The following is a 16,368-nucleotide window of genomic DNA, read 5'->3' as shown; positions in this document are numbered from 1 at the left end:
AAAGTTTTGTTGTTTTAAACGTTTTTAAGTCAAAAATGGTCAATTATGAAATTTTTTTCTGGAGAAATCCAGAACTTTCAAAGAGTTTCTCCAACGTTTTTAGAATATTTGGAGTCTTCTAAATCGTTTGGTACCACTGGAACAGTCGTACCTCTTCTAGTTTTTAAACTATAGCCGTTCAAAATTTTGTTGTTTCAAACGTTCATAAGTCAAAAATGGTCAACTTTGAAATTTTTTCCTGGAAAAATCCAGGACTTTCAAAAAGTTTCTCCAACGTTTTTAGAATATTTGGAACCTTCTGAATCGTTTGGTACCACTGGAACAGTCGTACCTCTACTAGTTTTTAAACTATAGCCGTTCAAAGTTTTGTTGCTTCAAACGTTTATAAGTCAAAAATTGTCAACTTTGAATTTTTTTTCTGGAGAAATCCAGAACTTTGAAAGAGTTTCTCCAACGTTTTTAGAATATTTGGAGTCTTCTGAATCGTTTGGTACCACTGGAACAGTCGTACCTCTTCTAGTTTTTAAACTATAGCCGTTCAAAATTTTGTTGTTTCAAACGTTTATAAGTCAAAAATGGTCAACTTTGAAATTTTTTTCTGGAAAAATCCAGAACTTTCAAAGGGTTTCTCCGACGTTTTTAGAATATCTGGGGTCTTCTGAATCGTTTGGTACCACTGGAACAGTCGCACCTTGTCTAGTTTTTAAACTATAGCCGTTCAAAGTTCTGTTGTTTCAAACGTTTATAAGTCAAAAATGGTCAACTTTGAAATTTTTTTCTGGAGAAATCCAGAACTTTCAAAGAGTTTCTTCAACGTTTTTAGGATATTTGGAGTCTTCTGAATCGTTTGGTACCACTGGAACAGTCGTACCTCTACTAGTTTTTGAGCTATAGCTGTTCAAAGTTCGGTTCTTTCGTACTTTTATAGTCCAAAAATGGTCAACTTTGAAAAATTTTTCTGGAGAAATCCAGAACTTTCAAAGAGCTTCTCCAACGTTTTTAGAATATTTGGAGTCTTCTGAATCGTTTGGTACCACTGGAACAGTCGTACCTCTTCTAGTTTTTAAACTATAGCCGTTTAAAGTTTTGTTGTTTCAAACGTTTATAAGTCAAAAATGGTCAACTTTGAAATTTTTTTCTGGAAAAATCCAGAATTTTCAAAGAGTTTCTCCGACGTTTTTAGAATATTTAGAGTCTTCTGAATCGTTTGGTACCACTGGAACAGTCGTACCTCTTCTAGTTTTTAAACTATAGCCGTTCAAAGTTTTGTTGTTTTAAACGTTTTTAAGTCAAAAATGGTCAATTATGAAATTTTTTTCTGGAGAAATCCAGAACTTTCAAAGAGTTTCTCCAACGTTTTTAGAATATTTGGAGTCTTCTAAATCGTTTGGTACCACTGGAACAGTCGTACCTCTTCTAGTTTTTAAACTATAGCCGTTCAAAATTTTGTTGTTTCAAACGTTCATAAGTCAAAAATGGTCAAATTTGAAATTTTTTCCTGGAAAAATCCAGGACTTTCAAAAAGTTTCTCCAACGTTTTTAGAATATTTGGAACCTTCTGAATCGTTTGGTACCACTGGAACAGTCGTACCTCTACTAGTTTTTAAACTATAGCCGTTCAAAGTTTTGTTGCTTCAAACGTTTATAAGTCAAAAATTGTCAACTTTGAATTTTTTTTCTGGAGAAATCCAGAACTTTGAAAGAGTTTCTCCAACGTTTTTAGAATATTTGGAGTCTTCTGAATCGTTTGGTACCACTGGAACAGTCGTACCTCTTCTAGTTTTTAAACTATAGCCGTTCAAAATTTTGTTGTTTCAAACGTTTATAAGTCAAAAATGGTCAACTTTGAAATTTTTTTCTGGAAAAATCCAGAACTTTCAAAGGGTTTCTCCGACGTTTTTAGAATATCTGGGGTCTTCTGAATCGTTTGGTACCACTGGAACAGTCGCACCTTGTCTAGTTTTTAAACTATAGCCGTTCAAAGTTCTGTTGTTTCAAACGTTTATAAGTCAAAAATGGTCAACTTTGAAATTTTTTTCTGGAGAAATCCAGAACTTTCAAAGAGTTTCTTCAACGTTTTTAGGATATTTGGAGTCTTCTGAATCGTTTGGTACCACTGGAACAGTCGTACCTCTACTAGTTTTTGAGCTATAGCTGTTCAAAGTTCGGTTCTTTCGTACTTTTATAGTCCAAAAATGGTCAACTTTGAAAAATTTTTCTGGAGAAATCCAGAACTTTCAAAGAGCTTCTCCAACGTTTTTAGAATATTTGGAGTCTTCTGAATCGTTTGGTACCACTGGAACAGTCGTACCTCTACTAGTTTTTGAGCTATAGCCGTTCAAAGTTCTGTTGTTTCAAACGTTTATAAGTCAAAAATGGTTAACTTTGAAATTTTTTCCTGGAGAAATCCAGAACTTTCAAAGAGTTTCTCCAACGTTTTTAGAATATTTGGAGCCTTCTGAATCGTTTGGTACCACTGGAACAGTCGTATCTTTTCTAGTTTTTAAACTATGGCCGTTCAAAGTTTTGTTGTTTCAAACGTTTATAAGTCAAAAACGGTCAACTTTGAAAAATTTTTCTGGAGAAATCCAGAAGTTTCAAAGAGTTTCTCATACGTTTTTAGAATATTTGGAGTCTTCTAAATCGTTTGGTACCACTGGAATAGTCGTATCTCTTCTAGTTTTTAAACTATAGCCGTTCAAAGTTTTGTTGTTTTAAACGTTTATAAGTCAAAAATGGTCAACTTTGAAATTTTTTTCTGGAGAAATCCAGAACTTTCAAAGAGTTTCTCCAACGTTTTTAGAATATTTGGGGTCTTCTGAATCGTTTGGTACCACTGGAACAGTCGTACCTCTTCTAGTTTTTAAACTATAGTCGTTCAAAGTTTGGCTACTTCATTTTTTTATAGTAGAAAAATCGGCCAACTTTGACATCTTTTTCTGGAAAAACCAAGAACTTTCAAACCATTTTTCCAATGTTTTTAGAATATTTGGAACCTTCTGAATCGTTTGGTACCACTGGAACAGTCGTACCTCTTCTAGTTTTTAAACTATAGCTGTTCAAAGTTTTGTTGTTTCAAACGTTTATAAGTCAAAAATGGTCAACTTTGAAATTTTTTTCTGGAGAAATCCAGAATTTTCAAAGAGTTTCTCCGACGTTTTTAGAATATTTGGAGTCTTCTGAATCGTTTGGTACCACTGGAACAGTCGTACCTCTTCTAGTTTTTAAACTATAGCCGTTCAAAGTTTTGTCGTTTCAAACGTTCATAAGTCAAAAATGGTCAACTTTGAAATTTTTTTCTGGAGAAATCCAGAAGTTTCAAAGATTTTCTCCAACGTTTTTAGAATATTTGGGGTCTTCTAAATCGTTTGGTACCACTGGAACAGTCGTACCTCTTCTAGTTTTTAAACTATAGTCGTTCAAAGTTTGGCTACTTCATTTTTTTATAGTAGAAAAATCGGCCAACTTTGACATCTTTTTCTGGAAAAACCAAGAACTTTCAAACCATTTTTCCAATGTTTTTAGAATATTTGGAACCTTTTGAATCGTTTGGTACCACTGGAACAGTCGTACTTCTACTAGTTTTTAAACTATGGCCGTTCAAAGTTTTGTTGTTTCAAACGTTTATAAGTCAAAAATGGTCAACTTTGAAATTTTTTTCTGAAGAAATCCAGAACTTTCAAAGATTTTCTCCAACGTTTTTAGAATATTTGGGGTCTTCTAAATCGTTTGGTACCACTGGAACAGTCGTACCTCTTCTAGTTTTTAAACTATAGCTGTTCAAAGTTTTGTTGTTTCAAACGTTTATAAGTCAAAAATGGTCAACTTTGAAATTTTTTTCTGGAGAAATCCAGAATTTTCAAAGAGTTTCTCCGACGTTTTTAGAATATTTGGAGTCTTTTGAATCGTTTGGTACCACTGGAACAGTCGTACCTCTTCTAGTTTTTAAACTATAGCCGTTCAAAGTTTTGTCGTTTCAAACGTTCATAAGTCAAAAATGGTCAACTTTGAAATTTTTTTCTGGAGAAATCCAGAAGTTTCAAAGAGTTTCTCCAACGTTTTTAGAATATTTGGAACCTTCTAAATCGTTTGGTACCACTGGAACAGTCGTACTTCTACTAGTTTTTAAACTATGGCCGTTCAAAGTTTTGTTGTTTCAAACGTTTATAAGTCAAAAATGGTCAACTTTGAAATTTTTTTCTGAAGAAATCCAGAACTTTCAAAGATTTTCTCCAACGTTTTTAGAATATTTGGGGTCTTCTAAATCGTTTGGTACCACTGGAACAGTCGTACCTCTTCTAGTTTTTAAACTATAGCTGTTCAAAGTTTTGTTGTTTCAAACGTTTATAAGTCAAAAATGGTCAACTTTGACATCTTTTTCTGGAAAAACCAAGAACTTTCAAACAATTTTTCCAATGTTTTTAGAATATTTGGAACCTTCTGAATCGTTTGGTACCACTGGAACCGTCGTACCTTTAATAGCTTCCAAGCTATGACCGTTCAAACTTCCTCTTCCATATTTTTTTATCGTCCAAAAAATAGCCAACTTTGACACTTCTTCCTGGAAAAACCAACAACTTTCAACCGTTTTCCTCGACATTTTTGGCACCTCTGGTACCACGACTAAGGGTAAAATAACGAAACAAGATATTAAGGCTCGAATCCTTTATTTACAAAATAAAACTTTAACCCAAATCCTCGCCCAACAACGACAAATGACTGCCCCGATGCTTCTTCAGACTACTCGAATCGTAGAACCCCCGGTCGCAGACGGGACACTCGAAGGGCGTCTCGCCCGTGTGGGTCCTCACGTGCACCGTCAGGTTCGACTTCAAGGCGAACGTTTTGCCGCAGTAGGGGCACGAGTGGGGCCTAAAACCCGCCCGTTAAGCGTCAAGGCGCCCTCGTACTTACCACCAACTTACCTCTCTCCGTTATGCGTGCGCTGATGCACCTTAAGATGCGACAGCTGGGAGAACGGTTTACCGCACGCCTGACACGCGTACGGCTTAAATCCCGAGTGCACCAGACCGTGGGTGGCCAAGGAACCGGCGTGCGCAAACGATTTCGCGCACACCTCGCATTTGTGCGGTTTTTCCCCGGTGTGCACCTGAACCAGACAGAGAGAGAAACAGTGTGTAACTTGTCGCACCCCAGACCCACATTAATAAAACTATAATACCCTGATGTGAGATTGGAGGTCCGCCCTCCGGACGAACCCCCGCCCGCATTCGGTGCACAGGAACCTCTTTTCCCCGTGCCTCGACTGGTGCCTGCGCAAATAAACCGACTTGGCGAAGGTTCGGTTGCAAACGGTGCACCGGTACCCTTCTCCTTGCTCTTGCTTGGGGGTGAGAGGGGGTGCGGTCGAAGGGTGCTGTTTGATCAAGTGGGCCTCGTAGGCGGCACGTTTCACGAACGTCCTGTTGCACTTTTCGCAGGGGATCTTTTCGGGGGGTCGGCGGGGCTCGTGGTTCTTTAAATGACGTCGAAGCGACGTGGACTGGATGAACCCTTTAATACAGACGGGGCGTAAGGAATAACAGAGTGTGGGGGGGAGGGGGCAGTGTCTTACAGGCCCACGAGCGAAAGAGAGGGAAGGGAGAACAATTTTCCGCATTCTCCTCGTTTTGTAAACAGAATAGTATATGATACACGTATATTCAACGGTGGTTTATGGGTTAACACTCACCTGTTCCGCATAACTTACAGACGTGCGGCCTCTCGCCGTTATGCAACATCTGATGCCTCCTCAGGTTCCCTTTCAGTGCGAAAGTGAGAGGGCACGTGTCGCACCCGAACGGTCTCTCTTTCGTGTGCACCTTCCGGTGCACCATCAACTTGTAGCGGTACCGGAACGTTTTCCGGCACTCCGTGCAACTGTACGACTCCCGTTCGATTTTTCCGAACCTCAATTTTCGCGGTTGGTTTTCCCGTTTGACGTCTACGGGTTCGATTGTTGCCGCGTTCGAATCCTCGCAGTCACTTTTTACGTTGTCGAGGCACGTTTTGAGGACGCGTTCGGTTTGGTCGCAGGTCGCCTTGAAGTTGCGGTAGAGGGTGAGGAAATCCAGGCATTTTCGGCAGATTTGTTGGGGGAAAACGTCCAGGACCGGGTCCTGAAACGGGGTGGATTTTCGATTAATGCCCGAGTGTCTAGGGGTCTTTATCGAACCTTTTCCAGGGAAAACTAATGAGTGTCAAAGGTTTTTGGGATATTTGGGACCTTCTGAATCTTTTGGTACCACTGAAACAGTCGTACCTCTTATAGTTTCCAAGATACGGCCCTTCAAAGTTCCGCTTTTCAAACGTTTATAGGCCAAAAAATGGTCAACTTTGACATTTTTTCCTGGAAAAACAAATAATTTCCAAAAAAAATTTTCAACATTTTTAGAATATTTGGAACCTTCTGAATCGTTTGATACCACTGGAACAGTCGTACCTCTTATAGTTTCCAAGATACGGCCCTTCAAAGTTCCGCTTTTCAAACGTTTATAGGCCAAAAAATGGTCAACTTTGACATTTTTTCCTGAGAAAACCAAAAAATCCTCAAAAAAAATTTCAACATTTTTAGATTATTTGGAACCTTCTGAATCGTTTGGTACCGCTGAAACAGTCGTACCTCTTATAGTTTCCAAGATACAACCTTTCAAAGTTCCGCTTTTCAAACGGTTATAGGCCAAAAAATTGTCAACTTTGACATTTTTTCCTGCAAAAACCAAAAATTTCCAAAAACATTTTCCAACATTTTTAGAATATTTGGAACCTTCTGAATCGTTTGGTACCACTGAAACAGTCGTACCTCTTATAGTTTCCAAGATACGGCCTTTCAAAGTTCCGCTTTTCAAACGGTTATAAGCCAAAAAATGGTCAATTTTGACATTTTCTCCTGAGAGAACCAATAATTTCCAAAAACATTTTCCAACATTTTTAGAATATTTGGAACCTTCTTAATCGTTTGGTGCCACTGGAACAGTCGTACCTCTTATAGTTTCCAAGATACGGCCTTTTAAAGTTCCACTTTTCAAACGTTTATAGGCCAAATAATGGTCAACTTTGACATTTTTTCCTGGAAAAACCAAAAATTTCCAAAAAAAATTTCCAATATTGTTGGAATATTTAGAACCTTCTGAATCGTTTGGTACCACTAGAACAGTCGTACCTCTTATAGTTTCCACACTATGGCCCTTTAAATTTCCGCTTTTCTTACTTTAATAGGCCAAAAAATGGTCAGTTTTAACATTTTTTCCTGGAAAAACCAATAATTTCCAAAAACATTTTCCAACATTTTTAGAATATTTGGAACCTTCTGAATCGTTTGGTACCACTGAAACAGTCGTATCTCTTATAGTTTCCACACTATGGCCCTTTAAAGTTCCGCTTTTCAAACGGTTATAGGCCAAAAAATGGTCAACTTTGACATTTTTTCCTGAGAAAACCAAAAAATTCTCAAAAAAAATTTCAACATTTTTAGAATATTTGAAACCTTCTAAATCGTTTGGTGCCACTGGAACAGTCGTATCTCTTATAGTTTCCAAGATACGGCCTTTTAAAGTTCCGCTTTTCAAACGTTTATAGGCTGAAAAATGGTCAACTTTGACATTTTTTCCTGGAAAAACCAAAAATTTCCAAAAAAAATTTCCAACATTTTTAGAATATTTGGAACCTTTTGAATCGTTTGGTACCGCTGAAACAGTCGTACCTCTTATAGTTTCCAAGATACGGCCTTTCAAAGTTCCGCTTTTCATACTTTTATAGGCCAAAAAAAGGACAACTCTGACATTTTTTCCTGGAAAAACCAAAAATTTCCAAAAAAATTTTCCAACATTTTTAGAATATTTGGAACCTTCTGAATCGTTTGGTACCGCTGAAACAGTCGTACCTCTTATAGTTTCCAAGATACGGCCTTTCAAAGTTCCGCTTTTCATACTTTTATAGGCCAAAAAAAGGACAACTCTGACATTTTTTCCTGGAAAACCCAAAAATTTCCAAAAAAATTTTCCAACATTTTTAGAATATTTGGAACCTTCTGAATCGTTTGGTACCACTGAAACAGTCGTACCTCTTATAGTTTCCACACTATGGCCCTTTAAAGTTTCGCTTTTCAAACGATTATAGGCCAAAAAATGGTCAACTTTGACATTTTTTCCTAAAAGAACCAAAAATTTCCAAACAAAATTTCCAACATTTTTAGAATATTTGGAACCTTCTGAATCATTTGGTACCACTGGAACAGTCGTATCTCTTATAGTTTCCAAGATACGGCCTTTCAAGGTTCCGCTTTTCATACTTTTATAGTCCGAAAATGGTCAACTTTGACATTTTTTCCTGGAAAAACCAATAATTCCCAAAAACATTTTCCAACATTTTTAGAATATTTGGAACCTTCTGAATCGTTTGGTACCACTGAAACACTCGTACCTCTTATAGTTTCCACACTATGGCCCTTTAAAGTTTCGCTTTTCAAACGATTATAGGCCAAAAAATGGTCAACTTTGACATTTTTTCCTAAGAGAACCAAAAATTTCCAAAAAAAATTTCCAACATTTTTAGAATATTTGGAACCTTCTGAATCGTTTGGTACCACTGAAACAGTCGTACCTCTTACAGTTTCCAAGATACGGCCTTTTAAAGTTCCGCTTTTCAAACGTTTATAGTCCGAAAATGGTCAATTTTGACATTTTTTCCTGGAAAAACCGATAATTTCCAAAAAAATTCTCCAACATTTTTAGAATATTTGGGACCTTCTGAATCGTTTGGTACCACTGAAACAGTCGTACCTCTTATAGTTTTCAAAATACGGCCTTTCAAAGTTCCGCTTTTCATACTTTTATAGCCCAAAAAATAGTCAACTTTGACATTTTTTCCTGGAAAAACCAATAATTACCAAAAAAAAATTCCAACATTTTTAGAATATTTGGAACCTTCTGAATCGTTTGGTACCACTGGAACAGTCGTACCTCTTGTAGTTTCCAAGATACGGCCCTTCAAAGTTCCGCTTTTCAAATAGTTATAAGCCAAAAAATGGACAATTTTGAAATTTTTTCCTGGAAAAACCAATAATTTCCAAAAAAAATTTCCAACATTTTTAGAATATTTGGAACCTTCTGAATCGTTTGGTACCACTGAAACAGTCGTACCTCTTATAGTTTCCAAGATACGGCCTTTCAAAGTTCCGCTTTTCATACTTTTATAGGCCAAAAAATGGTCAACTTTGACATTTTTTCCTAAAAGAACCAAAAATTTCCAAACAAAATTTCCAACATTTTTAGAATATTTGGAACCTTCTGAATCATTTGGTACCACTGGAACAGTCGTATCTCTTATAGTTTCCAAGATACGGCCTTTCAAGGTTCCGCTTTTCATACTTTTATAGTCCGAAAATGGTCAACTTTGACATTTTTTCCTGGAAAAACCAATAATTCCCAAAAACATTTTCCAACATTTTTAGAATATTTGGAACCTTCTGAATCGTTTGGTACCACTGAAACACTCGTACCTCTTATAGTTTCCACACTATGGCCCTTTAAAGTTTCGCTTTTCAAACGATTATAGGCCAAAAAATGGTCAACTTTGACATTTTTTCCTAAGAGAACCAAAAATTTCCAAAAAAAATTTCCAACATTTTTAGAATATTTGGAACCTTCTGAATCGTTTGGTACCACTGAAACAGTCGTACCTCTTATAGTTTCCAAGATACGGCCTCTCAAATTTCCGCTTCTTAAACGTTTATAGGCCAAAAAATGGTCAACTTTGACATTTTTTTCTGGAAAAACCAAAAAATTCCCAAAAAAATTTTCAACATTTTTAGATTATTTGGAACCTTCTGAGTCGTTTGGTACCATTGAAACTATCGTACTTCTTATAGTTTCCACACTATGGCCCTTTAAATTTCCGCTTTTCAATCGTTTATAGGCCAAAAAATGGTCAGTTTTGACATTTTTTCCTGCAAAAACCAATAATTTCCAAAAACATTTTCCAACATTTTTAGAATATTTTGAACCTTCTGAATCCTTTGGTACCACTGAAACAGCCCTACCTCTTATAGTTTCCAAGATACAACCTTTCAAAGTTCTGCTTTTCATACTTTTATAGGCCAAAAAATGATCAACTTTGACATTTTTTCCTGGAAAAACCAAAAATTTCCAAAAAAATTTTCCAATATTTTTAGAATATTTGGAACCTTCTGAATCGTTTGGTACCACTGAAACAGTCATACCTCCGATAGTTTCCAAGCTACGAGCTTTCAAAGTTTCTTATCCCAGGCATTTGAAGTCATTTTTCTATGTCTTCCAGGACTCGATCACACGGAATTTTAACGGGGCATTTCAAGCAGTTTTCAAGCTGATGGTATAGATTTCCGTTTTATTCCAGACATTTCGAGGGTGTTCCAGACATATTTTCAAATAAGGGAGCGTTCCTGCGGAACGTCCCGCGTGCAAACCGGACTTTGCCCCTATCGATTTACTTTTAGTGATTACATCTTAATGAAAAATGCATCAACATGCGAGGCAATCTGTGCCTAAATCGGTCCAATATAAGGAATAAAGAATGAGCTTAAAATTGCCTTATTTTGTTATTGCCCCGATTACTTGTACTATGGACGTCCTACGGGAAACCCCTTTTAACAGCAGCTACGATATACCCTGGTTATACAATATAACCGTAGAGGACGCCAACTGGGTCATCACCAGCTCCTTCATGATATTCACGATGCAAACGGGTAAGTCTCGGGTAAGTTGGGAAGCACATTAACCCACCACCCCCTGTATAGGTTTCGGCATGTTAGAATCCGGATGCGTATCCATAAAAAACGAAGTGAACATCATGATGAAAAACGTCGTGGACATCGTGCTGGGGGGTGAGTAAATCCCCCCGGAATATTCCCTCTCCACCCCGTATATTCCCCATTGAACAGGTATAACGTACTGGATGTTCGGATTCGCCACGTCCTTCGGCCGGAGCGCTTATAACAACGGATTTATCGCTTTGGGGGACTTTTTTATCGATCCCGGGGTGCAGGATCCGCTAAAGGGGGAAATTTTCACGGCGTTCATCTTTCAATTGTCTTTTGCTACCACCGCCACTACCATAGTCAGCGGGGCGATGGCGGAAAGGTGCAATTTCAAGGCCTATTGTTTGTTTAGGTGAGATTTTGCACTATATATGTAATGTTACGGGCGTATTGCACGTTAGAGGTATAGTTGTCCGACCTGTATACGGTTTATGAATTCTGGTCGTGGCCGCCCTTGATAGGGTGTGAAGAAAGTTTATGGGAGTTTTTTGCAGTGTTTTGGGCGGTTTATCCATTTTCAAGCAAAAAAAATAATTTTTTCAAAAAAAAATTTTTTGCCAAAAAATTTTTCAGTTTCTGAAAAATCTTCCGTAGCTCCTTTATTTTTGGATTTATGACAAAATTTTATTCTTTATAATTTGTTCTATTTTTAATTTGGAATCCAATGCTAAAAGAAAATTTTCAATATTTCCAATAGTTTTCGAGAAAATGAGGAAAAACTTCTAAGAGGTTTTTCCCGATTTTCCGGAAAACTGTTGGACCTAAAAATATTTTTCTTACTGCATTTGATGCACATTGAGATTCCAAACAACTTTTGTTAAAACAATTTTTTTCTCCGACCAATAGTTTTCCAGAAAAAAAATAAAAACCGAAATTATGGACATTTTTCCAGGGGTAACCCTTTGGATTTTTTGAGGAAGACTTTTTAGAGTATAACTTTTTTCTGGTAGATTTCTTAAAAAAGTTTTATAAGACTTTTTTGACGTCCTTTAAGCGATTTATCGATTTACCAAAAAAAAATTTAATTTTTTCAAAAAATTTTTTTTTTCAATTTTTTGCCCAAAAAATTTCCAGTTTTCCAAAAATCATCCATAACTCCTTTATTCTTCCATTTACGGCAAAATGTTATTCTTTATCATTCGTTCCATTTTTAATTCAGCATCCAATGCCAAAATAAAATTTTTCAAATTCCCAATAGTTTTCGAGAAAATTAGGAAAAACTGCTAAGAGGTTTTTCCCGATTTTCTGGAAAACCGTAGAACTTAAAAATTATTTTTCTATTGCATCTGGTGCGCATTGACATTCCAAACAACTTTTGTTAAAACAATTTTTTTCTCCGACCAATAGTTTTCCAGAAAAAAAATAAAAACCGAAATTATGGACATTTTCCTAGGGGTACCCCTTTGGATTCTTTGAGAAAGACTTTTTAGGGTATAACTTTTTTCTGGTACATTTTTGAAAAATGTTTTATAAGACTTTTTTGACGTCCTTTAAGCGATTTATCGATTTACCAAAAAAAAAATTTAATTTTTCAAAAAAAAAATTTTTCTCAATTTTTTGCCCAAAAATTTTTCAATTTTCCAAAAATCCTCCATAACTCCTGTAATTTTCGATTTAGAGCTAAAAGTTATTCTATATAATTTGTTCTATTTCTAATTTGGAATCCAACGCCAAAAGAAAATTTTCAATTTTCCCAATAGTTTTCGAGAAAATGAGAAAAAACTGCTAAGAGGTTTTTCCCGATTTTCCGGAAAACTGTTGGACCTAAAAACAATTTTCTTACTGCATTTGATGCACATTGAAATTCCAAACAACTTTTGTCAAAACAATTTTTTTCTCGAACCAATAGTTTTCCAGAAAAAAAATAAAAACCGAAATTATGGACATTTTCCCAGGGGTACCCCTTTGGATTTTTTCAGGTAGACTTTTTTGGGCATAACTTTTTTCTGGTACATTTCTCAAAAAAGTTTTATAAGACTTTTTTGACGTCCTTTAAGCGATTTATCGATTTACCAGAAAAAAATTTAATTTTTTCAAAAAATTTTTTTTTTCAATTTTTTGCCCAAAAATTTTCCAGTTTTTCAAAAATCGTCCATAACTCTTTTAATACTTGATTTACGGCTAAAAGTTATTCTTTATCATTCGTTCTATTTTTAATTTGGAATCCAATGCTAAAAGAAAATTTTCAATATTTCCAATAGTTTTCGAGAAAATGAGGAAAAACTGCTAAGAGGTTTTTCCCGATTTTCCAGAAAACTGTTGGACCTAAAAATAATTTTCTCATTGCATTTGATGCACATTGAGATTCCAAACAACTTTTGTCAAATCAATTTTTTTCTCCGACCAATAGTTTTCCAGAAAAAAAATTAAAACCGAAATTATGGACATTTTCCCAGGGGTACCCCTTTGGATTTTTTGAGGAAGACTTTTTAGAGTATAACTTTTTTCTGGTAGATTTCTCATAAAAGTTTTATAAGACTTTTTTGACGTCCTTTAAGCGATTTATCGATTTACCAAAAAAAAATTTAATTTTTCAAAAAATTTTTTTTTTCAATTTTTTGCCCAAAAATTTTACAGTTTTTCAAAAACCTTCCATAACTCCTTTATTTTTCGATTTACAGCTAAATGTTGTTCTTTATCATTCGTTCTATTTTTAATTTGGAATCCAATGCTAAAAGAAAATTTTTAAAATTTCCAATAGTTTTCGAGAAAATGAGGAAAAACTATTATGAGGTTTTTCCCGATTTTCCGGAAAACTGTTGGTCCTAAAAATAATTTTCTTATTGCATTTGATGCACATTGAAATTCCAAACAACTTTTGTCAAAACAATTTTTTTCTCCGACCAATAGTTTTCTAGAAAAAAAATAAAAACCGAAATTATGGACATTTTCCTAGGGGTGTACCCCTTTGGATTTTTTGAGGAAGACTTTTTAGAGTATAACTTTTTTCTGGTAGATTTCTCAAAAAAGTTTTATAAGACTTTTTTGACGTCCTTTAAGCGATTTATCGATTTACCAAAAAAAAATTAATTTTTTCAAAAAAAAAATTTTTTCCAAAAATTTTCTTGTTTTCCAAAAATCTTCCATAACTCCTTTATTCTTCCATTTACGGCAAAATGTTATTCTTTATCATTCGTTCCATTTTTAATTCAGCATCCAATGCCAAAATAACATTTTTCAAATTCCCAATAGTTTCCGAGAAAATGAGGAAAAGCCGTTTGGCACCCAAAAACTTTTGCACCCAATTTTTCCAAAAACCTTCCATAACTCCTTTATTTTTCGATTCACGGCAAAATGTTATTCTTTATCATTTGTTCCATTTTCGAAGAGGAATCCAATACAAAAAAAACAAATTCCACACTCCCAACGGTTTTCCCCAAAAATTCGAACTCGGGGGTCACAAAAACGACCCCTGAGGGGCCTCCAAGGTCGCCCCTTTCACCCCCTTAAGACTCCCAGAAGGTACACACCACCCACCCCGCTCTGTTCCAGCTTTCTCAACACGATGATCTACTGCATCCCCGCGGGGTGGCTCTGGGGCGAGCACGGATTCCTCAAAAAACTGGGCGCGGTCGACATCGCCGGTTCCGGCGCGGTCCATTTATTGGGCGGCAGCGCGGCCCTGGCCAGCGCCATGATGCTCGGCCCCCGATTGGGCAGATACGACAACGGACAGGGACCTTTGCCCCTAGGTAATCCCCTGCCCCCCACCCCCCTTTTTCTCTTATTATTAAAACGTTCCAGGAAATCCAGTAAACGCGGTGATGGGTTTATTTGTTTTATGGTGGGGCTGGTTGGCCTTCAACTCGGGCAGCACCTACGGCTTGAGTGGCGGGAAATGGCGGTACGCCGCCCAGGCGGCCGTTGCCACCATGATGTCCTCGTTTGGGGGCGGTACCGTCGGCATTTTGTACTCGATCGTACGTCTGGACGGCCGGATAGACGCCCTGGATATTATCAATGGGATTTTGGGGTCCCTGGTGGCCGTGACGGCGGGGTGCTTTTTGTATCAAGGTGGTACCTGTTTAGGGGCCTCTATCGTCTCTTTTGTTCAATTCATATTTTTTCCCCGACAGGTTGGGAGGCTCTGGTTATTGGTGCAATAGGTTCGTTGCTCTCTTGTGGGGCCATGCTTCTTATCGACAAAGTAATGACCCCCCCCCCCGAAGGGTGATTAATTAATCATTAATGTTGCACCCTTTTTCAGGTTAAAATTGATGACCCCGTTGGGGCCACCGCTGTTCATGGGGTCGGTGGTATTTGGGGTCTGCAAACTCTCCATTAATTCACATTCACTCTTTAAGGTTATAATTTCAGGCATTTTAGCGGTAGGTATCTTTGCCCAGGACCCTTATCCCCTTCGGACCACCAATGGTCGAAAGGGATTAATAAAAGGTAATTAGTTCAACTGCCGCCCATGGTTTATAATTGATTTAAATTCGTCATAGGGGGAGGGTGGTACCTTTTAGGGGTCCAATCTTTGACCGCCCTCTGTATTATGTCATGGGGGGTCACTACCACTGTACTCCTCTTATGGTTTGTCAACAAAATCATCCCCATTCGTATGAACGTCCATCAAGAACTTCTGGGGGCTGATATTACCGAACATCTTGTACGACACTCAAAGGTAAAGAGGGTCAATGTTATTACCTGCCCAGGAGCTTGCATACTTTTTTAGAAAGAGGTGTCCAGGGCCCTCTCGGCGTTCAGGGCAGTACTGGACATAACAGAAGCCGAACGGCTCAATATTGTGGGCACCAACCCTGGACACGACAAGCATCTTTCACTTATAAAAAGTTTATCGAAGAGGAGCAACCACCGGTTGTCTAAGATCTTAAGGATTGTCGCCATCAATGACAACCTGGGTTGGTTAAAAGGGGTTCGGATTAAGGTTATTCGTGCTATTTGAGGTTTTTAGGTAATAGAATGAAAGGAAGTCTGCTCTCCATGATTAGAATCAAGAAAAAGAAGGTCCAGTTGCCAAGAATTCAGAAGGTACTTGAACCAAATGTCCCTAAGCTCGCTTGGGTCGATTGATGGAAACACTTATATATTAGTCAAATAAATTAGGATTTTCTGAGCATCAATACTGTGTTTTCTTGTACAAGAGTCTGGCGAAACCCTATATAGTAGGCACTTACCTCTTGGGGAATAAAATGGTGCAAAATATCAACCAGGGAAACCCCATTGCCGATGCTAGTGCCCGCTATTGGGGTCAGACTCTCTACCCCCAAGCAAGTGCGACACACTTGGGAGAAATTTTCCGGTTTAACGGTCTCGTTCATCCTCAATAATTATAAGATTTCATTGATTTTTCGTCTATAGCGTCAGTTTTAAATAAATAATTGTTATGTTTATTGTTTACTATTGAAATGTCAAAAATGACATGACGTTATTGACATGTGTCAAACTTGTTGACAGTTTGACATACGTCAATGACATAACCTTAAAAAAAAACGGTTTGACAGGTACGTCACTGGCATGTGTCAAACTTTTTGACATAAGTCAAAAATCTTGACAGTTTGACATACGTCAATGACATAACCTTAAAAAAAAAAACGGTTGACAGGTAC

The 16,368-nt window shown here is 37.1% G+C and overlaps 3 protein-coding genes across 4 annotated transcripts; 1 reads left to right on the top strand and 2 right to left on the bottom strand.

The window, feature by feature from the left end:
- Positions 1–4,650: 4,650 nt before the first annotated feature.
- On the bottom strand, positions 4,651–16,215 carry LOC126747812 (zinc finger protein OZF-like). The gene is made up of 5 exons (XM_050456720.1): positions 15,937–16,215; positions 5,693–6,119; positions 5,183–5,514; positions 4,926–5,110; positions 4,651–4,872 (listed from the first exon to the last, which is right to left on the bottom strand). The coding sequence occupies exons 1-5, from the start codon at positions 16,078–16,080 to the stop codon at positions 4,686–4,688; spliced, it is 1,275 nt and encodes a 424-aa protein (XP_050312677.1). The 5' UTR covers positions 16,081–16,215; the 3' UTR covers positions 4,651–4,685.
- On the bottom strand, positions 6,151–8,288 carry LOC126747814 (uncharacterized). The gene is made up of 2 exons (XM_050456722.1): positions 6,803–8,288; positions 6,151–6,262 (listed from the first exon to the last, which is right to left on the bottom strand). Exon 1 carries the CDS (start codon positions 8,286–8,288, stop codon positions 7,212–7,214), a length of 1,077 nt encoding a protein of 358 aa, XP_050312679.1. The 3' UTR covers positions 6,151–6,262; positions 6,803–7,211.
- On the top strand, positions 7,536–16,010 carry LOC126747807 (putative ammonium transporter 2). 2 transcript variants are annotated; one of them, XM_050456712.1, is made up of 11 exons: positions 7,537–10,723; positions 10,775–10,861; positions 10,919–11,147; positions 14,288–14,487; positions 14,540–14,809; positions 14,872–14,942; positions 15,003–15,060; positions 15,113–15,190; positions 15,244–15,422; positions 15,474–15,660; positions 15,714–16,009. In XM_050456712.1, exons 1-11 carry the CDS (start codon positions 10,552–10,554, stop codon positions 15,830–15,832), a joined length of 1,650 nt encoding a protein of 549 aa, XP_050312669.1. In that variant the 5' UTR covers positions 7,537–10,551; the 3' UTR covers positions 15,833–16,009. The 2 variants fall into 2 exon arrangements, with proteins under 2 accessions (XP_050312668.1, XP_050312669.1); XM_050456711.1 differs by having other exon boundaries at positions 7,536–10,723; positions 14,288–14,942; positions 15,714–16,010.
- Positions 16,216–16,368: the final 153 nt, after the last annotated feature.

Source organism: Anthonomus grandis, chromosome 20 (genome assembly GCF_022605725.1).
Source record: "Anthonomus grandis grandis chromosome 20, icAntGran1.3, whole genome shotgun sequence".
Lineage (NCBI taxonomy): Eukaryota > Metazoa > Arthropoda > Insecta > Coleoptera > Curculionidae > Anthonomus > Anthonomus grandis.
Note: the sequence above shows the minus strand (reverse complement) of the source record. Positions and strands in the feature narration are given on the sequence as shown.